The sequence below is a fragment of the Lutra lutra genome, chromosome 17, assembly GCF_902655055.1.
Source record: "Lutra lutra chromosome 17, mLutLut1.2, whole genome shotgun sequence".
Lineage (NCBI taxonomy): Eukaryota > Metazoa > Chordata > Mammalia > Carnivora > Mustelidae > Lutra > Lutra lutra.
The window spans coordinates 49,379,769-49,407,010 of record NC_062294.1 but is presented as its reverse complement, the minus strand read 5'-3'; the positions used below and the strand labels follow the sequence as shown (position 1 = coordinate 49,407,010).

The following is a 27,242-nucleotide window of genomic DNA, read 5'->3' as shown; positions in this document are numbered from 1 at the left end:
TCAGCTTGGATCCTTGAAGCATTCTGATTGGCTCTGGCGGGTACAGGAGGCCGATCCTGGTGACGTAATCGGTCTGGTACGTTCATTGGCTAATATGCCAGGGTCGAGGGACACGGGTAAAGATGCGTTGCGCGGCAGAGGCTGCTAGGCAGCAAGGTCAGGCACCTCGTCCCACCAGGCACCGCGGCAGAGCGGCAGGCCCCTAGTCCAGAGCCCGCGACCGAAAACCGGAAGTGCTGGACCTTCCCACAGTGCCTCGGGAGAATTCTAACCGGTTACGTGAACCCTGTCCTGCTTCTTCTTACCCACAATGCCCCTTAGCTATTTAACGCGACAGTTGTCGTAGACCCACCCCTTCTGTTACCCATCATGCCTTCTGCTCCCCGCCTCCACTTGCGTCACTGCGGCTTCTATCTTTGGCCCATTCATTCCTGTCCTTTTACCCAGCATGCCTCTGCGCCATTCATTTCAGCTTCATTTCCTGAACTACCTTTAGCCCATTTCTGCCTGTTCACTTTCATCATCCTTCTAGCGCTTCTTTAATTAGCCATCATGTTTTGGGTCCATTACCCATCATGCCTGCCGGCCCTGTTTCTCTATTATCCCTCTGCCTTTGGCTCACTCATTCGGTTCTATTACCCATAATGCCCTGAGCTGCTATTACATTATTCGTAATTTTGCCTTTGGCCTATACTTACTTGCCACTTATCCTTTAAACCTGAGTCCCTCAGACGGAATTACTGCCATTTCTATCTTTGTTCCGTTCATTTCCGTCCGTCACCCATTAGACTGCCGTTCCTTGTCAACATACCCTGCCCTGGACTCCTCCCCCTCTCCTTCTGTTACCCATTATTACGTTTTTGGTTTACGCGTTTTCGCTCATTATCCCCTCACTTAATTATTATTATTTAAAAATATCTTTGGCCTTTTGTTTTTGCCTGTAACCCATCTTGACTTCTAGCCTCCTGATTTCCTTCAGCTCTAGGTGCCCTATTTGTTTCTCATGTCCCACTCCCATCCCCTTCACATCCCACAGAAAACAAGTTGACATCTGGTCAAAGTATAAACTCAGATTTTGTAGGAAATGCTGTATTACAAAAACAGTATTATATCCCCAGCATCCACCCCCCCGCCCCCGCCCCAGCCAGTCTCCCTGCTGGGAGATGTTTGGGTCCCATCCCACTGGGCAGGAGTAAAAGGACTCAGTAGTCTTCAAAGTAACAGCAACTTCTTCCAAGGCTGGGGCCGGAAAGGCACACCGCATGAAACCTAACCCATCTAGTCCTGGGATGAGGCTTAATTCCCTGTAGACAGGAATTGGGGTAGTGGGGGCTCAGGGAAGGGTCTGGACCCTGAGACTCCTGCCTGCAGGAGGGAGGAGATGGGGAAGCTCTGCCTTGGGGTGGGGAATCCCTTCCCTCTTGTCTTTGGGGAACAGACAGGGTAGGGAGGGGGTGAGTGGTGCTCTGCTGCCTGGAGGGCTCAGGTCTGAGCAGCAGGGTACCCCCAACACCTACCCCAGCAGAACTATTGGGATTTTACTGCCTGAGGACAACTCGGAGGTCTGGGGTCTTCTTTGGGATTTGGGGGGAGTCCGGAGATGATGGGACATGAGAGGTATGATCTAAGGTCACAGTCTTAGGAGACCTTGGGTCAGAGGTTGTGTAGAAACATACTCCCCCGCCCCCATGTGAGATAAGGTTACCAGGTTTCTTTTGTCATGGCCAGTTTCTCTGGGTCAGAGATCATGGATTAGAGGTCATAGTGGAGCCACCAAGGCAGAAGTCACAGATGAGATGCATTTTGTGTGTTAACTGACCATGGCCTGGCCAGAGGTCAGGGGGCACTAGATCCCTGATCTAGATCCCAGAAAGTGAAGGGCTCAAAAGTGAGAGGTGAGAGGCCAGGGCCATGGCAGCTCACACATACATGGCCCGGGACATGACAAAGCCTTTGCTCTGGTAGGAATCAGAGGGGCTGGAGTAGGACAGGGCATCATAGATGGGGTTGATTTTATCTAGATAGTCTTCCTCCTCCTCATCATCATCCTCTAAGTCCAGGGAAACCCTCTCCATGACAGGTGGCCCAGGAGGCACCAGGATTGGGGAACCCAGGCCCGTGGCCCCAAGGAGCAGGGGCCCTGACCGTTCTTCCAAGGTGGGCAGCTCATGGTATCGAGGCATATCCTGGGGGTGGGGAGGGAAAAAGAGTCCAAGGTCATCTCCTGTGCAGTATACAGAATCCAGGCCTGCCCTCTGACCCCCCCAAATCCTGACCATCTCTTTATGCCAGCCAGTCCTGACTTCATCCCTTGTTCGGCTGGGTGGAAATTGCACTGGAGCAATCATATGGCTTGTCTCCAGCTTAAAGCCCAGAGCCTGTCAGTCCTGGGCCTCTCCTTTGTCTTTTGATCGCTGACCACAAAACTTTCTCCATGAACCTTTGACTTCAATCTTGACCTCAACTACTTAAACTTAAGCCCTGAAGAGCTCCTTAAACCTTCATTTGTCTCAACTTCAGTATCTGACCCCTGACATCCAAGAGACCACAGAGGGGAATGACAATTGGTTTTGTCTCATCTCCAGGCACGGTATCTGGCAAATGTAGATGTTCAACCAGTCTTCACTAAGTGACTTTAACCTCATGTCCTTGGACTTTTTCAACCGTGACCACCCCCACTGAATCCCAAACATATCTCCCTGCTCTAAGCTCTGAGTAGAGATATAGCACTGGCCTTGAGTTGTGACCTTTAGTGATGGACCTTTTATGTCAGAAGCTGATCCCTGGCCCTTAAGCTCAAACCCCGAACCCTCCCTGAATTCCCACCTGCTCAGCACATGAGACGCCAGCATCAAAGTAGGGGGTCTTGAGTGGGCTGTGCTCTGAGGCCCCAAGAGTGAAAAGCTGGGAGGGCTGCAAGGAAGAAAGAGGGGCAGGTCAGGAACCTCTCACAGCTGGCCTCTCCCCAGAAGTCCACCCTCCTATCCCTGGCCTCAGTGGGAAAAGGTGCGGGTGTGGAGGTGGGGGCAGCTTGGGCTCCTGGGGAAGTGCTTACCATCTCAGGCTCCTCCAGCTTCGCCTTGGGGGTTGGTGGCTTGTATGAGGGAGGCCCTTCCAGACTGTTGGGTAGGAGGAAGGTCAAGTGGAGTCTCAGACCCGAGAAGCCCTCCTATCCCAAGATCACTGCAGATGCCCTTCCCTCTGCCCGATCTCTCTTTCTGCTGCCCCCCTCCCCAACAGCCCCCCTTGCCCAGCTAACTCTTATTCATCCCATGAATTTCTCTTCTTCCAGGAAGCCTCCCTGATTCTCCAGGAGGATTAGGGACTCCTGATATATGGTTCTATCTAGCTGTTCTTCTCTCTTGGGGCACTTACGGAGTTTGTATTTGAAACATTATTTCTGATATCATTCAATAACTATGCCACTGTGAGCAAAGTGAGGAAAGAATGAGATCTGTGTCCTCAACAGTGTTCTCAGAGCTCCCTGTGAGGAAGTCAGAAAGTATTTGTTTAAAAAATGAATGAGGGGTGCCTGGGTGGTACAGCTGGATAACCGTCCAGCTCTTGGTTTTGGCTTGGATCATGATCTTGGAGTTGTGGGATCAAGTCCTGTGTGGGGGTCTGTGCTCAGTGTGGAGTCAGCCTGGGATTTTCGCTCTCCCTCTGCCCCTCCTGCTCATGTTCTCTCTCTCTCAGATAAGTAAATCTTTGTTTAAAAAAATGGATGAATAAATGAAAGCTGCAGAAACTTCCTTGTGAATCAGAATCACTCAGGGAGCTACAGATTTCAGGCCCTTCCTGCAAAAGTTCTGATTCAGGGGCACCTGGGTGACTCAGTCATTAAGCGTCTGCCTTCGGCTCAGGTCATGATCCTGGGGTCCTGGGATCGAGCCCCACATCGGGTTCCCTGCTCCCCAGGAAGCCTGCTTCTCCCTCTCCCGTTTCCCCTGCTTATGTTCCCTCTCTCACTCTCTCTGTCAAATAAATAAATAAAATCTTAAAAAAAAAAAAAAGTTCTGATTCAGTAGGTTTAGTGTAAGCCCAGGAATCTGCATTTTTAACAAGTGTCCCTACCCTTACTACACACACACACACACACACACCAGACTATGTTACTTCAGAATCATTTTGGTCCCAAAATGCTCACTTGTTGGAAGAACTTCAGCAAGTGATTCTGGCTCTCTGGACCTGTTTCCTCTTTGAAGTGGGTATCATGGGTTCCCTATGAGAATTTCGTTTCTGTGATGTATTTACGTGTGTAAACATTTTTAAAAAATGTTTGCCTCATCACTGCATTCCTAACCTCTGGCGTCTTGCCCTGAATGGTTACTTTCTTAATACTCACTGACTCAATGAACAGATGTGAGGCCTCATCGAGGTCACACACTTAAAATGCATTTCACCAAGCCTGGCACATAACAAGTGCTCTGCACAGAGAAGTGTGGTTAGTTCTCTTCCAATATCCAGGCACTCCCATTCTCAGATTGAGATTTTAGCAGGGCACATGGCCGCCCTGGGTAAAGACTACATTTCCCAGCTTCCCCTGAAGCTGATATACCACGTGAACAGGTTCTGGCTGATGGAAAGTGAGGCAAAGTGATGGGTTCCCTTATAGGGCAGGTCACTGCCCTCTATTTGTCTTTTCCCCAGGCAGGAATAGGGGCTTTGAGGTCAGGAGGCTGTATCTGGTTGTCAAGTATATAGACAGTGCTAGAAGAATGGGAAGCCATCTTGGAATGCTAGGGAAGGGAAGGTTGAAGAAGGTGGCAGGAGCCTGGGCTCTGATGACGTCACAGAGCAGAGCTGTAATACCCACACTTTACAGGAGACAGAAAGAAACTCTCCACCCCACTTAAGTCACAGTGATCTGGGGTTGCTCCCCTCGCCCCACCCCTTGGGTTCCCAGATTCTGGGACCCCTCCTCCACCCAGTTCTTGGGGCCCATCACTCACTCATCCTCCTCCTCTGCCCCCTGTAGCCTCTGCTCTTTCCGCTGCTGCCGACAGATGAGGATGCCTGTGGCGACCACAGCGGTAGCAATGATGGCAGCGATGATGCCCCCAATGATGCCACCCGTGGCCCCTGCGCCTGCTGTGTTGGGGGTCTCTGCAAGAAGAGGGACAGTGTCAGGGGGTCTCCAGGAGGAAGCCACAGCTTCTTATTCTCTAAGTCATCACCCACCTGCCTGCCTCCTCTCCCTGGTTCTTACTGAGCATTTGTTGCGTGCCAGCATCAAATAAAACATCTGCAAGTCCCTGTTCCCACAGAACATCTGTTTTAGCTGGGTAGGGAGACCAAGGGCACAGAGACGAACACAACAGCTAACACGCCAGGTGGCAGTAAGGGATTGAGGGTAAAAACACAGAGTGGGGAAGGTGGTAAGGAAATGACAGAGCGGGGGACCCCAAGGGTCATCAGAGAGAGACTTACTATGAGGTGACATTTGAGCAAAGGCCTGAAGGGACGGTAGGGGGTGAGCCAGGAGGAAATGAGAACATTCCAGGCAGAGGAAAACAGCCAGTGCAAAAGCCCTGAGGAGGAAGCCTTGTGTTACTTTGAAGGAGCAGCAAGAAGACCACAGGGCCAGAGAAGATGGGGTGGGGGGAGGAGGGAAGGGAGGTGACCCAGCAGAGCTAAGAGACGCAGAATGGTGGGTATTCTGGAATCAGGATCAGAACCCTTCATTCATTACAGGGAATGGAGTCACCCTGGGCAGGGGATGTGGTTCTGCCAACCTAACAGGAGAAGGAATCGAGAGAAGCTATGCCCCCCTGGGTCTCTCGGTTGGAGTCCTTCTCTGTCCCTGATGTCACCTGTTTACTCGTCAGTTTCCACGGCCACTGCGAGCTCCAAGGGGCACGGTCTGGCACCTGGTTGGTGTTTGCCAGATGTGCGTGAAGGCGACCAGTGCTCCAGGATCCACCCCATGCCAGACTGTCCAAATTCCCATTTTGGGGAGGAGGCATGGGGGACCCGAGGTGGGGGACAAGACCATAAACAACCAGAGGAAACTGCACATGTTCGCAAGCCCCGCCCACAGGCTCCACCCTCGTCAGCCCCATTGCTCAGTTGCCCAGAGGAAGAATGTCTGGGTCACATTTCCACAACTTCCTGCTCCGCAGCCTGGCGGCCTCGGGTGGGCTTCAGAGCTGGCGGGATGATGGTAACTGCTGCTCACTCAGTCCACACAGTGCCATCCTGAAAGTACTGTTATTCCTGTTTTTATTGCCAGCGCGCCCGGTGGGGAGGGGGGAAGTGGGAGGGCGGGGCTATGTCTGCCTGAGTCACCTCTGTGTCCCTGGCAGAGTAAGTGGAAATCAATACTGGTGGGAAATGGACGCCCCAAGCCCCACCTGGCGGCTCAGTGCGGGCATTCCGGGCGCATCCTCCGTGGCGGGGCTCGGGACAGCAGAGGTGACTGGGACCGAACCTGGCCCCTCCCACTCTCCCACCTTTCCCAGGCTCCTCCTAGTTGGAGGAGAGGGGAGAGGGATACAGAGCTGCAGCCCCTCCCTTGGAATCATTGAAAACCCGTTGCGACCTGGACAAGAGGAAGAAGGCTGAGAAAGGCCACGGTTCAGTGTCATCAAGATGGGACTTTTCTGGTTCCTTAATACCTCCACCTGCCCCGTATCCTCAGGGCCCAGAGAACAAAGGGGGCCTCCCTCCCTCCTGAGATCCTCAGCAACCGCAGAAGGTCAAGTTTGAGCTCTGGCCCCTCCCCACAAGGGCAAACCAGTCCAGGTTCCCTGTCTGTTCTGGGGAGCTCTGGGCTCTCACCAGTTTGGCTATTCTCCCCACCCCCACCCCTGGCAGAAAGGCAGCCACAGTCCTGGAGAACCCCCTCAAGTCCAACTTTCCTAGCCTCTGAGCCCAGAAGCCAGCGACCCACTTTCTGGGTAGCACTGGCCTTGGGGGTCTCAGGCATCCAGTATGTCCTTGAACAATCCAAGTAGTCAGAGCCCCCCTCCCCTCCCTTGGCCCCCGAAGTCTAGTCCCCATCAGGCTCCCACCCCCGGGACCTAGTAGTCCCTGTCCCACCCCCAGTGAGGGGGTCTGACGTATTACAAGACACCCCCGATGTTTTCCTCCAAGGCGTTTATTAACTCCTGAGTGTCATGGGGCCGGGGCAGGTCAGAGCCAAAAACAAGTTCTCTGTGTATGTGTTGGGGGGGTTCCTCTCTAGGTCCCCATGACCGAGCTCCCCCGGGGCCTCCCCTTCCCCATGCAGCCCTGGAGACAGAAGTCCAGTGTGTGATTCCAGCTCCCTCCCAAACCCAGGGAAGTGGGAGGTGGCATCTGAGCTCCAGTGTCGTCCAGAAAAACGAGTCCAACCAGTCTGGAACCCTTTGGCTGGCGTGGCTGGCTGTGTCTCTGTCTCTGTCTCTGTCTGTCTCGGGGTCACACGTAAATTGCCCGCCGTGAAATGAGGGAGCCGTCCAGCTGGGACTCCATGTCGTCCTCGAGAGCCTTGGGTGGAGGCAACATGAGACCTTCCTCTGCCTTCTCCTCCTCTTCCTCCTCGTCCTCCTCCTCTTTGCCATCCGGCTTCAGGGGGCCAGGGGCGGCTGGCGTCCAGAAGACGGGGCCCCCATTCCCAAACACCTGAGTTTTTGGATCGTAGGCTCCTCCTCCACTGCTCTCTCCTCCTCCTCCTCCTCCTCCTCCAGGGCTCTTCCTCCTCCTCCTCACCCTCAGCAAGATGAAGGCCAAGGACCCCCCAGCCAGAAGTAGTAGCACCAGCAGTGTCCCCCCCACGGCCCCCCACACCACTGGACCCACGTCTCGGGGTGAGGCCCGGGGTGTGTCTGAGGAGAGAGAAGGAGGGGTGAGAGAGAGAGAAAAGGGAGACACGAGGTCAAGAGGACACATCTGTGGTGGGGGGTCGGGGGGCAGAGGACACAATAGGGGCAGCGACGGGAAAATCGGGGAGGTGACTCTGGGCAGAAGACAGGGGAGGTGGAGGGAAGGTAGAACCTGTCCACTCTGGGCTACACACACTGCGGGGTGTGCGAGGGGGGTTGCCAACTGGTGGCCCCCAGATGTGTTTCCTGATACCTGCACAGGGTTTTTCAAAAATTAAACTTGCTAATATTACAGAAACTAGGTGATTTCACCTCCCACCCCCCCAAAAAAAATCCAGATTTCTTTTAGGGAAAAAGAAACTCAGATCAGGCCACAGCAAGTTCTCGTCTCTGCCCGGCAAAGGGCAGTAGCTGTGTGAAGGCAGCTGCGAGGGTCGGAACAGGGGTTCTGCGCTCGGCCACTGGGTCACTGGCCAGGACCCCGGAGGCATCTGAGTTTGCGACCTGCTTTGGACAGGCCTGGACAGGGGGGATCCTCACAAAAGCTCTGAGGTTAGGGTCATGGAATCTTGGGTGGATTGAGCCAGGAAAAGGCCGAGCTGGATTGGGGGTCAAGACTGTCAGATTCCAAAGCCCGGTGGACTTGAGAGAAGGAGGAAAGAAGGGGGAGGGTGCTCCTGAGAAACCCTGTACCCCTTGGAAGTGGCTGGGAGCACCTGGTCTAGGCCATGTGGCCTGCCTCCTGGCTGGGCCATGTCCCCAGTTGTGGAACATGGGGGCTCATAAAGCCCACTGTCTCGAACTGGGCTAGTGTTCCTGGCAGTGGGCCAGCAGCTGGGAGGGGAAGGGTCTGGAAGTGGAGAGGGAAGCCAGGGACTGCTAAGAGTGCAGGAGGGGGATTGGGACAAGGGGTGGGGTCTAGGCCCCACACCAGGAATAGACATTGATACAGTTTAAACCTAGAACCATTTTACACATGCCCCTTCCCCCACCCCTGCATGCAGGGCTGCAGATGGGGAGAAATCGGGGGTGGGGAACCCACTTAAACCTAAACCCCTCTTACCCACACCCTGCACATAGGAGGGGCTGGGACCCAGGCTCCCGAGGGCCCCTGTTTCTCTGGGTGTTTCTTTTAAGAGCGGCATTTTCAGGGACACCTGGGTGGCTCAGTGGGTTAAGCCTCTGCCTTCTGCTCAGGTCATGATCTCAGGGTCCTGGGATGGAGCCCCACATGAGGCTCTCTGCTCAAAGGGAGCCTGTTTCCCCCTCTCTCTGCCTGCCTCTCTGCCTACTTGTGATCTCTCTCTCTGTGTCCAAAAAAAAAAAAAAGTGGCATTTTCAAATAGAGCCCCGACCGTGAGCTGTCAAACCCATTTAGCAATTCATAAGGAGCAGTTAAAAAAAAAAAGTAGACTAGAAAAAGTGTCTCCCAAGTAGGAATGATAAGTACTATCTTGTGAAACTTTTTTTTTTTTTTTGTCTGCCATATCCTCTATACTGGTACACTGGTTAGAGGCGTGCAACAGTCTTCTTACTGAGAACGCCCATCAGTGACGTCCAGGAACCTGTTTCGGCGCAGGATGGAATGTTTATCTGGGTTTCTGCAGGTGGTATTTTGGAGCGGGTGGGTGTGTTCGTGAGTCTGTGGGTCAAAAGTTCTCCCGTCTCCCCGAGGCACCGTCTCGCCTGTGGCAGAGCCTGTGTGCCTACCGTTGTGCTTATGCGAACCCTGAACGGCGTGCCTGTGACCGCACGTCTGGGTCTGGGCGTGTGCGGGAGTGCAAGGTGACCCTGAGACCCTCTAGATGCGACTCAAGGGCTGAGAGTGAGGGGCGCCTGGGGGGGCTCAGTTGGTTGGGCATCTGCCCTCCACTTGGGTCAGGATCCCAGGGTCCTGGGATCATGTCCCGCATCGGGTTCCCTGCGGAGAGGGGGTGTCTTCCCACAGGGCTGAGTCTCTCCCTGCAGGGTGAGTGTGAAGGGCTTAACTTTGAGGCTGGTGTGTTCTCTTGGAGGGGGTGGTTTCCGGCCGGGGACGTCCCTGGGATTTCTGTGTGTTTTAAGGGACTATGGGGGGTGTCCGCGTGTTTGTGGGTGTGTATTCCTTCAGTGACCCTCAGGTATGACTGCATCTGTATTTTCAAGGCTCCGCCCCTTACAGGGGTGTCCTGATTACTGTGCCTGGGGAGACCAGGTTCCCGGGTGTGGATCTGGGGTAGAGGTTCAGGGGCGGGCTTTCCAGTAGGGCCTTGGTGGGGTGGGCGGAGCCGGCCCTCCCCTGGGTGTGTCTTCCAGGGCGGGGCTGAGTCTAGTTCACCACTGTCTCCCCAACATCAAGGGGGATGCTGGCAAAAAGGAACCCTCAACAAATATTTGTGAGATGACGATGTGTTGAAAGCAGCAGGGTTTCTGGGGAGTTTCTGAGGGCGTGCGCCTCAGGGAACGTCTCTGAGGTTCTTTGTCAGTATCTGTGCGAGAGGGACAGTTTCTGCATGTGAAACTGTTGGGGTTTCTCCCCGTGGTGGGCATGTCTGCGTGATAGTGTCTGGGACAGTATAACTTCCTGGGACAGTGGGTCTGAGCGGGGGCGCCGTGTATCTATGGTGCATGTCAGAATTCCTGAGAGGGATCTGTTTCCATTTGTTTCTAGGGGTGTGCGTGTGTGTGTGTGTGTGTGTGTGTGTGTGTGGTATGAGATTATGTCTCAGGAAAGGGATCCGTTTCTGTGTCTGGCCGTGGCGCCTGTCTGCAGGTGTGTGGGGGTCCTCACACTTATGTGTCCTCACATTTATGTGTGTCTGTCTTTGGTCATGTTTCTGAGCACACCTCCCCGCCCCCGGACCCACCAAGGCACTATTCCCTGTGTTGTGTGTTTGTACGGGTGTGCTGCATGAATGGGTGTGCCGGGAGGGTGTTTCTAAGAATGGTACACGTGGCATCCTGGGGGACTCTGGGCTGGGGTCGCCCGGCTTTGTTTGGTGTATGCCTCTGCTCTTGTGGGGTGCGTGTCTTGGTGACGGTGGGTCTGAGTGTGCGGGTTGTTTTAGATGGGTTTCTGTTTTGATTCTGAGGCCATCTCAGGGCAGAGTATGTCTCTGGAGATGTGGGTCCTGCTTACTAAGACATGAAAGGGCCTCTGTTCCCAGCTCACGGGTCCCCGTGTCTGTGTCTCGGGGCACATGGCCTCCCTCCCCGTCTACAGTTGTGATTCCTACCCCATTTCCATCTGTCAGTGCCTCAGGCCTAGTTGGCCTTGTTCTTTTCCGCTCCTGTCTTGGGGCCCATCTGAGTTTGAGGTCATTATCAGGGAGACTGACAAGAACTTTCGACCCAGAGACACATCGGCCGCCATTTCCAAAACACCCTCTAGAAACACAAATCCTCCAACACACGCGAAAACTGATTTCCTGTTGTGACTTGACTAGCACTCACGGTAAGAAATCAGTATTGAATGCGTCTGTTTGTGTCTGTCTAGCTGTGTGACATGTGTCTCTCCAACTGGATCCCGGGGCGATGCCCCTGGGTCTCCTCCTAGAATCTCTTTCCAGGTCTCTAGTTTCTAGAAAGCCCCCAGCAGAGGCCTCATCCTCCTGATTCTTCCTCCAGTGCCTATCCTGTTGTCCCGATCCAGATCCCACGTGGGGACGAGACAGAAAAGCCACACGGACCTCCTTTCTCATTGGCAAGGCGGGTCTGAATCTTTCCCCAGGCCGGCGGCACAGCCTCCCTCAACGTGGCCCCGGAACCCCAAAGGGAGAAACACTTGGGGAGCGGACCACCTCCAAGACCTGCTCACCTCGCACGAGGACCACCTGTTCAGCACGACCCGTGCCCACGGCGTTGGTGACTGTGCAGATGAATGTGGTGTTGACCAGTCTGTCCACTGAGTGGATGATCAGCTGGGGGCCCTGGGCTATTGCTGAGGCTGGGAAGATGCCTGTTGTCCTGGAAGGTGCAGGGGTCACCGGAGGGGGACATCAGGGGAGCACAGGCCTGGTCCCTGATGACACAGCCTTCAAGATCCAAGCTCCAGGGACATAAATGCTAATGCTCAGGACCCTACACGGCCACCGCTCTCCTGGAGAACTCACGGGCTCAGGTCCCTGATGCGCTTCCCTCAGATCCAGGGGTCCAGACCCCTAGCTGCCTCTTCTTTCAGACCCAGGAGTCCAGACCCCCAGCCCCTTCTCCCTCAGACCCAGGAGCCTAAGGCCCCTAGCCCCTCCTCCCTCAGACTCAGGGGTCCAGACCCCGGCCCCTCCTCAGACTCAGGACCTGACTCCCTCAGACCAAGGACCCAGGGGCCAAGGTCCACAGGACTCACGTGCTCCAGTCATAGCCTGTGGGCTCCGGTTTGCTGCGGACGTCACAGCTCAGGGTGGCCTCGCTGCGGCCGAGGTACCAGTTGTCATCGTAGCCGGAGATGGAGACCTCAGGTGGGTCTGGAGGAAATAGGGGAACTAGCTCAGGGACAGGGAGAGTCCCAGAAGAGGGGAGAGGTCAGCAGAAAGATGGAAATCCTGAAGAAATGAACTGGGTTGGCAGGAGGCAGACCTATGTCCCAAGTGGGACAAATCAGTTCCGGCTAGGTCTCCGTCCAGGGATGTCACCTGGGTCGTCTGGAGGGAGTTACTGTTCCATGAAGGCAGTGCCTGTTATTCCTGTCACACCCGGAGCAGATAAAGGAAGTGGTTTAACCAAAGGCAGTGTCTGGGGAGCCAGCGTGCAGAGTGCTGAGCTGGGGGCTGGGGTGTGTTTGGCCAAGGCGGAGAAGAGCCGGCTGAGTTACTCTCCCGCTGTTCTGTGGGGTAACACTGGGGGGTGTAGGTGTGGAAGGTTTTTGCAGTTTGCCAATTTCCTCGGTATAAATACTCCCCAGTGGTCAATTTCAAGCTGTCCCTACAATTTCCCTGGATGTGGAATTGGGACAAAATGCATAAAACTGGCCCTTGCAAACCCATTCCAGCTCACCCACTGATCGTGGTGGGAAGGAGAGAGCCTCATGAAGCCAGCGGAGGCAATGAGGGGACACGGGGGAGCCAGTATAGACAAGAGGCAGGAAGGCGGTGCCGACTTTGGCCTGGGGGGCTGATGCAGACAACACTCAGGGAGGGTGTAGACAGTACCCTAGGGAAGCCAGTGTAGACGATACTGGGGACGCGATCACAGCCCAATACACTCACAGCGCACGGAGAGGGTCACAGGCAGCAGGATCGGCTCCTCGAAGCTCTCATGCTCTACTTTGCAGGTGACCTTGACACCGTCTGCTTGGCTCAAGGGCACCAAGGTGAACCGGCTGGTGACAGTGACTGTGCCGGGCACAGGCCCCGACATCTGGGTCTCTTTGGTCTCCCCATCCAGGGGTGAGAACCAGGAGATTCGAGCGGGTGGGCGGCCACCCTCAGAGACACAGCGGGCCACGGGCACGGGTTCCAGGCTGAGCGTGACCTCCTGCGTTTCGGCGTGGTTCTGGGGCTGTGCTGGGGAGAGCAACGGAGGGGGTACGTCACTCTTCACCTGTGGTCCTTCCACGGACACCTCTGCAATGGGGCTGAGCCAGGAAGCCCCAAGTGCTGGGGGCTCAAATCCCACTTCTTCTGCTTAGCAGGTGCATGGCCTTGGGCAAACCATTTCCCAGCCCTGTACCTTAGTTTCCTCCTCTGTAAAGTGGGGAGAACTAAAATGCCCACCCCAGAGGGTTGTCGGGTAGAATAAACAGATAGGTAAAACCCTTGGGATGGTGACTGACACTCCCTATGCTGTGTGTGCTGTGACATTATTCTGTCCGTCCTCCTCTGCCAGAAAAGCAGAGACAGCGTCCAAGAGCCTGAGATTTTCTTTTTTTTTTCTTCAAAAAAAGCCAAAGCAGGATAATGCAGTTCAAAGGCCAGCTCAAAAGACCTCCTACTTCTTCCCTGTAATTGCCAGGAGATGGGGGTGCCGGAAGTGGGATAAAGGTTTTGGAGTTTCCCAAAGCTGGAAATTTTTTGCCCTTTTCACCCATCTTCCTGGAAACCATGGAAAGATACTGAGAGGAAAACAATAAAACGTCCATGAGGAATAACCCACAGGTAGAACCGGACTGTCCCGAGTTTCTGCGTCATGGCCCCGGGTGCCTTGTGGATCTCACTGGGTTTCTCCAGAGTTCATCGATGTGGTACAGCCCTCTCCTCCTTCCCTCCCTTTCCCTCCTTTTCTCTCCTGACTGCCAGAGCCTCCGATGGGCCTCCCCACATGCTCCCTGATTGCCCAGCCACCTGTCCTCTGACCACTCCGGGCATGTGCCCCACGCCTCCCTCAGTCCCTGCAGCACCCACTGCAAGGTGTTGGCGAACGTGTGCCTGGAAGGGTATGGGCCTTCCTTCTCCTTGACTTGCTCTTCCTCCCCCTCCAGATCCAGGCTTCACTTCCTCAAGGGAACTTCCCTGACATCTGACTCTCCCTTTTAGGGGCTCTCACGTCACCTGCTACTCTGGGAAAGCAGAGCTTTGGCTGTTCTGATCCGTGTTCTGCCCTAGGGGATAGCTAGTGAGAGGCAGGTGCTCTCTACGCAACCATTGAACAGAACGCATGATGATGGGGCGCCTGGGTGGCTCAGTGGGTTAAAGCGTCTGCCTTCAGCTCAGGTCATGATCCCAGGGTCCTGGGTTCGAGCCCCGCATCGGGGCTGGGGGGGGGTGTCTCTGCTCAGCAGGGAGCCTGCTTCCTCCTCTCTCTCTGCCTGCTTGTGATCTCTGTCAAATAAATAAATAAAATCTTAAAAAAAAAAAAAAAGAAGAACACATGATGACACAGGGAGAGACCTTTGCAAGTGGTGGAGATCTGTGCTTTGAACTATGCAAAACAACTGGGGTTTCAGGCTCCATTAAAAAGGGAAGACTTTGGGGCGCTTGGATGGCTCAGTCATTAAGCGTCTGCCTTTGGCTCAGGTCATGACCCTGGGTCCTGGGATGGAGCCCCACATCATCAGGCTCTCTGCTCAGCAGGGAGCCTGCTTCTCCCTCTCTCACTTCCCCTGCCTGTGTTCCCTCTCTCTCTCTCTCTTTTTTTTTTTTTTAAAGATTTTATTGATTTATTTGACAGAGAGAGATCACCAGTAGGCAGAGCAGCCGGCAGAGAGAGGGGGAAGCAGGCTCCCCACCAAGCAGAGAGCCCGATGAGGGACTCCATTTCCATTCCCTTTGTTTGCTAATTTGATTATTCCCTGGCATTACCTCTAATGTATCTCCAAAGCCAGACATCTTCTTGCTACCCCAACGGCCTCCACCTTGGTCTAGTTGCCACTACCTCCCGCCCTTTGGTTCCCGAGCTTCCACCCTCGTCCCCAACATGCAGCCAGAAGGAGTCTGTGAAAACCAAACCCAGATCACATCTGTCCCCTGCTCAGAACTTCCCACAGCTCCTGTTCTCTCAGGGCAAAAGCCAAAGTTTTCATGTGGTCCATGAGGCTGTCTGTGATCTGTGGCCCTCATCATCTTCTTGATCTTGTCCCCTCCTACTTTGCCTTTATTCACAAGCCTCTGGCCACACTGACTTCCTTGCTCTTCCTCAAATGCACCCTGCCACAGGGCCTTGGCACTTGCCATGCCCTCTGCCTGGAATTCTCTTCCCTTACTTAACCCTACAGGGCTCCCTCATCTCTTTCTAGTTTTTGTTCAGATTTCACCAGGCCTCCCTAGCCAACATTGTAGCCTGCCCCCTGCCCCCCGCCCTCCAGCTTCCAATGTGCCTACATCCACCTGACCCACTCCTATTTTTCTTATGATGTTATTTATTCTCTGGCACCCCCTTATTGAAGTAGAAGCCCCAGCAGGGCTGGGAGCTCTGCCTTATTCACTGCTTCATGCCCAGAGCCTAGAATACTGCTTGGTACCTAGAAGGTGCTCAGTCTATATTTCTGAAAGCCTTGGGAACTGCCGTGTCCTCAACTTGCAGGATAGAGTCTGACACGCAGTAGGCGCTTAACAGGTATTTGCTAACTGAGCGAAGACCACAGGGAAAGTCAATATCACGCTGAAGCCCAGAGAGAAACGGATCCTTGAGATCCTTGAGATCCGATTTCTCAAGATCCCTTGAGAAACGGGATCTCCCGTTCCTTGACCCCCCGCACTGCTCACCTATGGCTTTGAGCCAGGTCATCCCCCGACTGGTGCCACTGGGGAAGGTGGCAAACTCGCAAGTGTAGTTGCCCTCATCGTCCACTGTCAGTCCCCGGAGGGCCAGCGTAGCGTCTCGCAGATCCATCTCGGTGCCCTGCCTGGTCCCTGCACTCTGCCCGGCAGTGACAAAGGACAGCCGCTCTTCACCAGGTTTTGGGCTGCGGAAGCTGGGGCCATAGGAGGGGTGGAAGGCAGCCACACTCTTGCTGACCCCGGCCGCGTCTACATGCAGCCAGGTCACCTGTGACACTCGGACTTCCGGTCCTGGAGGCAGCAGGTGGCATGGCAGCTGCACGGTGCTGCCCAGGTAGCCCCGCACCTCGGGTGGCACTCGAACTTGGACATCCTGGGCTCCTGGAGAGAAAAGAGAAAGAGACTGGTGGCAGGGGGAAGGACTCAGACACCTCCAGGCTAGTCGGGGCCATCATGGAGGGGCTCCCCTGGGAAATGCGGACCCCAAATGCCATGCAGGAGCCTTTGTGGGGTCCCCATTCCAAAAGGGCCATCTAGGAAACATATTTTTTTTAAAGATTTTATTTATTTATTTAACAGACAGAGATCACAAGTAGGCAGAGAGGCAGGCAGAGGAGTGGGGCGGGGGGGGAAGCAGGCTCCCCGCTGAGCAGAGAGCCCAATGTGGGGCTCGATCCCAGGACCCTGAGACCATGACCTGAGCTGAAGGCAGAGGCTTTAACCCACTGAGCCACCCAGGCGCCCCCAGGAAACATATTTTGAGGAAAACTAGGGATACGGGAATCTGGACTAAATTATGGGCTGCTTTGGAATGTTCACTGATATTCTTCTTCTTTTTTTTTTTTTTCAAGATTCTATTTATTTATTTGACAGAGAGAGAGAGAGATAGCAAGAGAGGGAATACAAGCAGGGGGATTGGGAGAGGGAGAAGCAGGCTTCCTACGGAGCAGGGAGCCTGATGCAGGGCTTGATCCCAGAACTCTGGGATCATGACCCAAGCTAAAGGCAGACGCTTAACAACTGAGTCACCCAGGTGGCCCTGTTCACCAATATTCTTAAGCATGATGGTTCAACCTTAGGCAGGTAGCATTCCTGTGTCTGTACCATCATGTCCACAACATACTCTCAAATGAGTCAGCAAAACCAAAACCAGCTACAGAGAGAGCCATGAAGACAATGCGGCAAAATGTAATCTGCTGTGGAGTCTGGCGGGAGAGTGGGAGGCAGGCTCCTGAGCTCTTCTTCCCACTTACACCTGCTTGTATGTTTGCAAATTCCCACTATAAAGTGTTTGGATGGAAAAAAAAGTGGGACGCCTGCGTGGCTCAGTGGGTTAAAGCCTCTGCCTTCGGCTCAGGTCATGATCTCAGGGTCCTGGGATCGAGCCCCGCATCGGGCTCTCTGCTCAGTAGGGAGCCTGCTTCCTCCTCTCTCTCTCTCTGCCTGCCTCTCTGCCTACCTGTGATCTGTGAAACGAAAAAAAAGTCTTGTAAAATGTTTAGAGAAAAAAAAGAATCCCCCTCAAAAATCAATCAATAAAAAAATAAATAAGCCAGACGCCTGGGGGCCTCAGTCGGGTTAGGTGTCCGCCTTCAGCTCAGGTCATGATCCTGGGGTCCTGGGATCGAGTCCCTCATTGGGCTCCCTGTTCCGCAGGGAACCTGTTCTCCCTCTCCCTCTGCCTTTCTCTGTCTCTCATGAATAAGTAAAATCTTAAAAAAAAAATAAATAAGCGTGTCACAAAATAAGTTTTTAAATATTTAAAGTGTGAGGTCAGCCTTCACCTTTTTCTGCACAGAGTTACACTTTCTCTCACTTTTCTAGAAAAACTACAGCTGTCTGAGCCCCCCTTTTTTTTTTTCTTTTAAGATTTTATTTATTTATTTGGGGGAGAGAGAGAGGGAGCACAAGGAGGGGTCGGAACAGAGGGAGACAGAGAAGCAGGCTCCCAGCTGAGCAGGGAGCCTGATGTGGGGCTCAATCTCAGGACCCTGGGATCAAAACCTGAGCCGAAGGGAGATAGATGCTTAACCAACTAGGCCACCCAAACTGCCCCCCATCTTTTTTTTTTTTGAGAGCTTTCTTGAGATATCATTCCCACTCACCCACTGAAAGTGTCCAATTCAATGACTTTTTAAAAACATTTTATTTATTTATTTGACAGACAGAGATCACAAGTAGGCAGAGAGGCAGGCAGAGAGAGAAGGGGAAGCAGGCTCCCCGCTGAGCAGAGAGCCCGATGTGGGGCCCGATTCCAGGACCCTGAGACCATGACCCGAGCTGAAGGCAGAGGCTTTAACCCACTAAGCCACCCAGGTGCCCCTCAATGACTTTTTGTATATTCATAAGAGTCATTGTATATAGTGTCTGTTGCTATAATCAATTTTATTTTTTAAGATTTTATTTATTTATTTGACAGATCACAAGTAGGCAGAGGCAGGCAGAGAGAGAGAGAAGGGAGGAAGCAGGCTCCCCGCTGAGCAGAGAGCCTGATGCAGGGCTCAATCCCAGGATCTTGAGATCATGACCTGAGCCAAAGGCAGAAGCTTTAACCCACTGAGCCAGCCAGGCGCCCCTATAATCAATTTTAGGACACAATTACACTTTCCCAAAGAAACCCAGTGCCCATTATCAGTACCGATACCAGGCCTTTGTTCTCTTTTTTATAGCTGAATAATATTCCATTGTCCGGATGTACCATGTTCCCTTTATCCACGCATCAGTGGACAGACGCTGGGGTTGTTCCCACTTTTTGTCGATTATGAACAAAGCTGTTATGAACATGTGCATACATGTTTTCGTGTGAATGTGTATTTTCTTTTTTCACTTATCTTTTGTTCTTTCTAAAAAAGTTTTGTTTATATATGGGAGAAAAAGAGGGAGAGCACGCGAGAGCAGGGGGAAAGGCAGAGGGAGAGAGAGGCAGAGAATCTCAAGTAGATCCCCTACTGAGAGTGGAGCCCGTGGGGCTCGATCCCAGGATCCTGAGATCATGACCTGAGCCGAAGGCAGAGGCTTAACCCACTGAGCCACCCAGGCGCCCTATTTTCTCACTTTTAGTAGAAAGCACGATGAAGAGGACTATGGGTCTGTTATGCGAGGTGGGAGGGCACAGGGACTGAGGGCACACTGCCTGGGTTCAAATCCTGACTCCGCCGTGCCCTGCCTATGTGACTTTGGGCAAGTCATTTGACCTCTCTGTGCCTTGGTTTCCTCAGCCGTAAAATGAGGATAATCACAGGGCCCACCTCCCAGGGGTTGTTACAAAGATTAAAGAATATTTGTGGAGCACTTAGCTCAGGGGCCACAGGAAACAGGAGATCAGTGTTTGTTGAATAAAGGCTGGCCAGGTAGGTATAATTACAAGTGGCACTTGACATTCAGTCTCGAGGCGGGTCAAGGGCACATGCCCTGTCGCAAGGGGGGCAACAGCTGCCCAGCTGTCTTTGACAGAGATGGGGCGTGGGGAGTGTGCGGCCACCAGCCCTACATGGGAACCCAGGAAACATTAACAGGAGACCCTAATGATAGGGTCCCCAGCAGAAGGGAGTCCCACCAGCAGGGGCAGTCCCAGAAACTTCTGGAAAGAAGCCATCGGTCAAGACCACTGTGTAACGGATATACTGTCTCACAGAATTCCCACGCATGTCCCCGAACAGCCCAAGAGTTAATATTTTGGAAACGGGGCTTTCTCCCCTTTGGACAGGCCACGCTACTGGTTGTCACGGGTTTCCTGCTGGCTTGGTCCCTTTCCAGGTGGATGACCATATTTCTGAGCCTCAATTCCTCCATCTGTAAAATGGGGATGTTCACGGTACCCTCCAGGGTCCCCTGTGAGAGTTCCATGGAACGAATTGCTCCCATTAGGGCTCTGTAGGGGAAGATGAGTCAAACAGGCCGTTAGCTGCCCGCCACAGTCCAAATCTGGCTTTGCTTGTATTTTCTTTTGGCCCGCGCAGCACTGTTTGTTTCACACATGAACTAGCGCTCAGCAATCTACTAACCCACTGAAGGACCTGGTGATTAATCAGGATGTGAGGCTCCTGCAGGTCCCCAGTGGGGTGGAGAGGAGGAAAGGCTGCCTCTTCCTTCAGGGGCCAGCGCCCTTCACCCACCTGGCCTCCAAAGGCACTGAGTGTGGGACAAAGGTCCCTAAAGGCTCTGTCTCCTTCTAGCTGGGTGAGGAAGGACGGGCACTCTGTCAGGAGAAACCATCTGGCCTCGTGAGCTCTGGAGCGAGCCAAGTAGGGTGGGGTCAGTGAGTTAGGTTTTTCCTTTGAGACAAGTGGGAGCCATGGAGGGTTCCTCAGCAGGAGAATGACTAGGCTTAAACCAAGGGAACCTGAAGGGCAGGTGGAGCTGGACGGAAACCTGGCCAGCCAGCAAAAAGTCCTGACAAGGGCTCAAGAGAAGCCCTAGAGGTTGAGATGGAGACCGGGGTTGGGGCAGCAGGTTGACTCCTTGAGGGGGTCCATGCAACAAAGAGCAACTCAGCAAAGAGGTCCTGGGTGCCAGAGGGTCGGTACCCAAAGATGGGATGTCTGTTGTTCCCTGCTGTACCCCCAGAGCCCACACCAGGGTATCGCATATAGTAGGTACTCAATGACCACCACCGAACAGGGGTGCCTGGGGGGCTCAGTCAGTTAAGCGTCTGCCTTGGGCTCAGGTCATGATCTCAGAGTCATAAGATCGAGCCCCACATTGGGCTCACCGCTCAGCAAGGAGCCTGCCTGAGATTCTTTCCCTCCGCCCCTCCCCTGTGCATGCACGCGCGCACACTCTCTCTCTCTCTCAAATAAATCTTTAAAAAACACATATATATATACCACCAAACCAATGTCTGGCTCTGTGCTGGGTGTGGTGCTGCAGGACAAGTCAGGTGCTTGTTCTCCAAGAGCTGACAATGTGACAGGGAGGCAAATGTCGCAGTAGTGGGCATCAGCATCAAGGATGCCACAAAGACTAAAGGTGGCAGGGAGTGTGGGTAAGAACCCAGAGCCAAGGCCTGACCCAGCCGAGGCAGGCTGGGAGGGCTTCCTGAAGGAGACCTGATTCCTTTTCCAGGGAACCTGAGCTCAGGCCCACGGAGCCCCTCCCCCACCTTTAGGCCCCTGTGTCCCTTTGGGGACCCAGATTTCCCATTCTAAGGGAGGCCTTGTGATTGTGGGATGTCTGTGTCTTCTGAGGGAGGTGGCACACCTGGATCTAGGGTCCTGTCTCAGCACTGCCCACTTCAGAGCATTTAAAAAACCCACTCTTCGGGGCGCCTGGGTGGTTCAGTCAGTTAAGCATCTGCCTTGGGTTCAGGTCATGATCTCAGGGTCCTGCGATGGAGCCCTGCATCTGGCTCCCTGCTCAGCAGAGTCTGCTTGTGCTCACTCTCTCTCACTCAAATAAATAAATAAAATCTTAAAACAAACAAACAAACCCGTCCCTTAACTTCTCATAGGGCAGGCTCCTGAGGCAGGTCTTTGGTCCCCAACTTTCTGCCCCAGAAGGCCCCGCGCCCCTCCCCCTGCTCAGCATTTCCTCTGTCTTCCAGCCTGGACTTTCATGACTCCCTGGAAAGTCACTAGGGGAGGGATTCTTTGTCCTGTTAGGCTCACAAGCTAAGCCCTCAGTGTCCACAACGGGGCCTGGCTCCAAGGGGATGATCCCTGTTGGCTGAACAAATGAGGTTCTAAAATCCTCTGGCTTGAAGAGCTGTAGCATCGGGTGTGGGGGGGCTCCCCGTGGGGTCCCCTCGCTCGGGAAAGAAACTAAAGCCTTTAGGGCGGCCCAGGATTCCCCAGGATTCCCCGAATCCTCCTTCTGGCCCTGTCTCCCACCCCCTGGGCTCTCCCCGCTCCCTCCCTCATTTCCTTCAGGTCTTTGCTGGGCCAAGTAACCCCCCCACCATCACGCTAATGATATTAACAAACCCCCACCCCCACCCCAGACCCAGCTTCCTTTTCCTCAAGGCATCTGATGTGTCTTTGCCATGGAACATCAGGGCCAGGAGACTGAGATCTTTGTTCACTCCTGTGGCTCTGGAGCCTAGAATGGTGCCTGGCACACTATAGGGGCTCCATAAATATGATGAATGAATGAATGAATGAATGAATGAGATGAAGGCAGAGAAACAGTGGTGTACCCGACTGCACAGGCTGAGGCTAAGTTAGGGCTTTGGGAGCCCTGGAGAGTTAAGTGTGGGGGGAGGGGGGAGGGGGCAGGGTTAGGTATGTGCCTCTGAAAGCGCCCTCAGAATGGGATGGGGCAGGGATGTTGGGGGGTTGGGGCCGTGAGGAAGAAGGCTCAGCCAGACTAGGCAAGTTCAGAAGGTGGAAAGGCTGGGACCTAAGGCCGAGGGGCTGCAGGACTTAGGGGCACAGGGGTGGGTCAATGGAGGTATGGGAATTGAAGCCAGTGTGTGTGGGGGGATGGGATGGGGGGTCGGGGGGGTGCAGGGGGGGATGGGATAGGGGGGCCGGGGGGTGCAGGGAGCCGGTAGCTGGCCTGGAATTAGAGTCTCAGTGTCCAGTGTGCTGCTGGGCGGTGCCGGAGCCCCGACCTTGGCTGGGATGTGGCCAGCACCACAGCGGGGGAGAGAATGGCCCAGGGAACACAGACCTCACTCAGCCTCCTTCATCAGCAAGCCAGACTAGTGACAGCTTCAACGCGGAGTCAGCGGGGTCCCCGGACACACTTCCTCTCCCTGTGGCTAGGCCTTCGGGCTTACGGTAGCAGAGCAGGGGCTGCCTGGGGACAGTACAAGCCCAGCAGGAAACCGTGATGGACAGAGACACAGAGCCTGAAACCCTGAGATCTGGGGAAGGGTAGATCTAGGCAGAGAGGCGTGTGCATAGGGCTTACAGCACCCTAGAGGAGGAGTGGGCCAGAGGCCCCGACTCCTGGGCTCCTGCCTGGCTGGCTCCCCAGGGCTTGGCTCATTCCCTCTGCCCCATAAACACTGGGACCTGCCCTGCAGGGCGTGGCGGGACTCAGCAGGCCCTTGAAGGCCAGCGTGCTTAGAGCACTGGCCTCAGCTGCTACCTCAGCCACCTTGCTAATTAATTAATTGCATTAATCACAGTGCCCACCCCCACAGCGGACATCCGGAGCCGGTCTGGGGCGGGGGTGGGGTGGGGTGGCGGGCAGCAGCAGCTGCGGCCAGGACACGGGCTTTCTGGTTGTGCCCAGGACTTCTGCACCTGCCTCCCCTTCTCCCCTGGTCGTCTCTCAGATGGTGGTTATCACTCCCTTCCCCAGGCTGAGATTTCCCTGGCTTTCTGCAGGGGCTCGACCACCCTGAAGCACTCGTCTATGGGGTCTGGTATTTCTGGGGTGAGTCTCTAGGATCACTCTTCCTGGCTGAGCCCCTTGGACAGAAAGAAGTGCTCATATACCCAGTCTACGTGTGCCCCCAAAATGTTTCTGGCCACACGACTCTGGCCTCCCTCTTACAGGTCCTGTCCCTTTGATCTCTGAGTGAATGCCTACGTGCCTCCAACTCCTAGGTAGGGTCTCTGGCCTCTACCTCCGTCTCTCTGAGTCTCTGCCTCCCTTCCGCGTCTCTCACGTTCTCTCTGACAGCTGTACTGAGATGTAATTCCCATACCATCCAATCCACCCATTCGAACCGTACCGTTTAGCACCGTTGGTCTACTTGGACCCTATATTCATATGCTACGTATCTGGTATATTTTATATTTACAGACTGGGGACTCCATCAAACCGGAGCCCATCTCGGAACATTTTCACTAGCCAAAGAAGATCGCCCACATCCCTAGCTGTTCTCATATTCTCTTTCCTCTATGTCTGACATCTGAGAGCCCAGTCTCCCTGGGTCTGGGTCTCCTGCCTCTGGAATCTGGGTCCCTGCATTGACTCCGGGGGTCTCTAATCTCTCAGGATTTCTGAGGGTACATCTCTCAGGGTCTCTGGTCCTGGGACCTCCCTGCCTGCTAGATCTCCCCATCTCTGCCCATCTCCCTACATCTCTGATAATACTTTCCCCGTGCCTGGGCCATCTCGTGGGTCTCTCTTCTCCTCCCCCTCCTGCTCCATTTCTCAGCCTCACTGGGACATTAAAAATGTAACAGCGTCCCCGGTGGGGCGGAGGAGCTGGCTGGCATGCCTAACTCCCTGCCCCTCCCATGTCCACCACTCCCTGGGGCCCCCACATGCGGCTGGCCTTGAGGCTCTCCTGTGCCCTGACCTCCCTGGGTCATGACATCGCCATCACTGATGGCTAGGGGCTTTAGGGCTCCCAGCCTGTCACCAAACCTGTGTCTCTCTCCTTAGGCAGTTCTCGCCTTTATTCTGCTGTCTCTGTCTAGCCCCCCCCCCCCTTTCTCTGTCCCCTCTCAGTAGCTTGCTGTCCCACCCCTGTGGGCTGTAATTCATTCTCTCCCATCTCTTGGTTCCATTCTAGTGTTTGTCTCTGATCCCAACCCTAAATTTGTTTCAGATGCACTCTCCATGGGCTTCTGTCCCCATCCCTGTATCTCTGCCCTCTCCGTGAGTGGCCCTCCCCTCTTCTTCTGCCCCCTCCCCGCTTCCCGCTCCTCCCTGTGAGCAGACCCACCCCCACTTCACTCCCCAGTCCCCCTTTCCTAACAAGAAGAGACAGCAGGCCCGCCATCCCCTCTCCTCCCATCCCCTCCACCACCGTGGGGCTGCCTGGCTGACGAGGATGAACAGTGAAAGCTGGGGAGGACCCAGCTGGAGACCCAGGTGGTGCACCCTCAGTCCTCGGAGGCCATGGAGGGGGAGTGCTGAGGAGCCAGAGACAGGTAAAGAGAGATGGGTGGAAAGGAAAGGGAGAGAGCTCTGTGGGAGATGAGAGAGCCAGGGGACCAGAGAGAGGTGAGAAATGAAGGGGGGGGGGGCAGGGAGAGAGGGAGGAAGGCAGAGAGAAAAGCAGGGAGTGTAGGCATAGGGATAAGGGGTCAGGAAAGGGGAAGGCCCTCCTCCCCAGGTGTTAAGAGCTTTCACATGGGATCAGCAGGAGATCTGAATCCTCCTAATGGCCCTTCAGAGAAGGGGTTAGGATCTGTTTTACAAAGTAGGAAATGGAGGCTCAGAGGCCCCCGGTGGAGCAGAGCCAAGAAAGGCTCTGAGGTCTGCATTCCAGGGGACGGGCTGTGGACCCTGGGAAAGAGGCTGGCCCTTTTGAAACCTCTGTGTCCCCATCTGCAAAATGGGAACAGGAATAGGATGTGCCTCCCAGGGAGATCTAGAATCCTCCAGGAGATCATGGATCACGTCAAAGCCTGGCTCAAGGTCAGGCGGGTTTTGAGCATTTCCCCGGAGCAGCAGGTCTGACCTCATCTCCCTACCTCTGACACTGAAGGGGAGGCAGTACCCAGCTCTGAGGAAAGGCTGGGAGACAACTCAGAGACATGCTGGGAAAAATAAGGTCAGAAGGGTAACTAAGGGCTACCCCAAGACATCTCTCCCCACCCTCCCCGCCCCGCCTACACTTTCTGGGCAAACCCTTGGGAAACTCCAACATCCAGAGTTTCTAGTAGGGAATAAACAGCCCGGTCACCTGCAAGGGGCGGGGCCAAAACCTCCTTCACCTGTTTCCTCTCAGCCCCTCTCTCCTCTGAGAGCTGCGCCCTCCCTCAAGGGGGGTGAGGGGCACGGGAGGGGGCTGGCGGGCAGAGCGGAGGGAGAGGCGGGGGATTAGGGCGGCGGCTCCGCGCGTCCCCCCGCCCCCCCTCGCAGCGGCTCCAGGGACAAGGGCGCGACCAGAGAAAAGATAAGGTCCCGAAACCAGGGAGTCCGGAACTGGGAGTCGGGAGAGCGCCCGCCCCTCCCTCCCGGGTTCAGCCAAAGTGAAACCGGTAAAACTTCCCCAGGGACGTCCCAGCCGACGGCTCACAATGTGAGGGAAGGGTCCCAGCCTGTGGGATCAGCTGCTCTTTCGGCCTGGGACCCCACCGACCGAGCTCCAGCTTTCCAGATAGAGCCTCTGGCCCTTGATTACATCTAGAAGCCAAGAACACGGTCCCCCGCCCACATTTTATAACTGGATTTCAGAAGACATTCCAATGTTCACAATTAAATCTGAGGTCCATGGGATAGAGCCTCTTCCACCCCCCCCCCAACATTTTACCTAGGACTCGGGAGACAAAGCCCCTTGCTCACAACCTGGAACCAAGTTTGTGCCCTGTCTGCCCCCAATTTGACTAGGACCCAGGACATATAGTCCCTAGCCTTCATTCTGCCTGGGACTCAGAAGACGGAGCCCCCAGCCCCTAATTTTTCTGGAGCCCAGGAGCCAGGCCCCAGCCCCTTGTTTTCTGGGCCCCAAGAGACAGAGCCTTCATCTCCCTGAGGCCCAGGGTCGCCGGTACTCATCCTTGGCCCTCCAAGGGACCCAAAGTCCGAGCTCCCGGGCCCTCTGGAGGACCTGGACATCTGGCCCCCCTACCCTCAATTCTCCCAAGGCCTCAGACGCCCAGCCCTGGGAGAAGGAAAATGGGGGGATGGTCTTGTCTCCTCGTCGCGACCCTCCCGCTGGGGGAGGGGGGAGAAATTCCCCACATGCCTGAGGGGGTAAGCGGAGATGGAACCCCAGATCCGGTTGACAGCTCGGTGCGAGGTGGGGAGGGGGTCGCGAAGACTCGGATTTAACCCTTTTGGTGTTAGAATCTGAGGAAGGGGGAGGGGGCAACCGAGAAGTCCGGTGTAGGCCGGGGGAGTTGTAAAGAAGGGTGATGAGGGGAGAGGGCTGCAGAGAGGAAAGGGTCGGAGTCGGTAGGGGCCAGCGAGGAAGAGGGCTCCAGAGAGAGGGCTCGGTGAACTGGGGGTGGAGCGGGGAAGGTGCTCAGGCTCCCCCCACTCGAAAGGTGGGGAAGGGACTGGGTCCGCGCGGGGGGTGGGCGTCTGTGGTTTCTCACCGGTTTCCCGGAGCAGATGCAGCAGCAGCAGCAGCAGCGGCAGGAGCGGCAGCGTCGGCGACGATCTCGAAGGCGGGAGGGCTGCGGCCCGGGCCATGGGGGGGCCCGGGGAGGGACTGGGCCCGGGCGGGGCCCTGCGGGCCACTCCGTGAGCGCCGATCCGCTGGGCAGTAGAGCAGGTGCCTAAGGGGCTCCGGCTCTCGGCCGGTTCCCGCCCGGTCTACTCTCGCGGCTCTGCTCTCGGGGCCGGGCTCTCCCCGCTCGGTGCCCCCGGCCCCAGGCTTCTCTCCCGCAGCTCGGACTCGCTGACGTCACAGGACCCACCCCTTCCCTCCCCCATCCCCCCCGCGGAGCCGACCTTGGGCTCCGGCCCCACTGGCTCAAGCTGTCCCGCCCTCTCTGAGATTCCACGCTGG

General features: G+C 55.1%; 1 protein-coding gene and 1 long non-coding RNA gene across 5 annotated transcripts; one reads left to right on the top strand and one right to left on the bottom strand.

Annotated features, from left to right (window-relative positions):
• Nucleotides 1-138: 138 nt before the first annotated feature.
• On the top strand, nucleotides 139-5,259 carry LOC125088679 (uncharacterized). The gene is made up of 2 exons (XR_007123751.1): nucleotides 139-274; nucleotides 4,979-5,259. It is a non-coding gene; the product is annotated as an uncharacterized LOC125088679 (long non-coding RNA).
• NECTIN2 (nectin cell adhesion molecule 2) lies at nucleotides 890-27,242 on the bottom strand. 4 transcript variants are annotated; one of them, XM_047709961.1, is made up of 10 exons: nucleotides 26,827-27,242; nucleotides 15,923-16,318; nucleotides 12,989-13,285; nucleotides 12,130-12,247; nucleotides 11,602-11,750; nucleotides 4,953-5,106; nucleotides 3,056-3,119; nucleotides 2,827-2,913; nucleotides 1,930-2,186; nucleotides 890-1,304 (listed from the first exon to the last, which is right to left on the bottom strand). In XM_047709961.1, the coding sequence occupies exons 1-10, from the start codon at nucleotides 26,921-26,923 to the stop codon at nucleotides 905-907; spliced, it is 2,019 nt and encodes a 672-aa protein (XP_047565917.1). In that variant the 5' UTR covers nucleotides 26,924-27,242; the 3' UTR covers nucleotides 890-904. The 4 variants fall into 4 exon arrangements, with proteins under 4 accessions (XP_047565917.1, XP_047565914.1, XP_047565916.1 ...); XM_047709958.1 differs by having other exon boundaries at nucleotides 1,056-2,186; nucleotides 26,827-27,231; XM_047709960.1 differs by lacking the exon at nucleotides 3,056-3,119 and having other exon boundaries at nucleotides 1,056-2,186; nucleotides 26,827-27,230.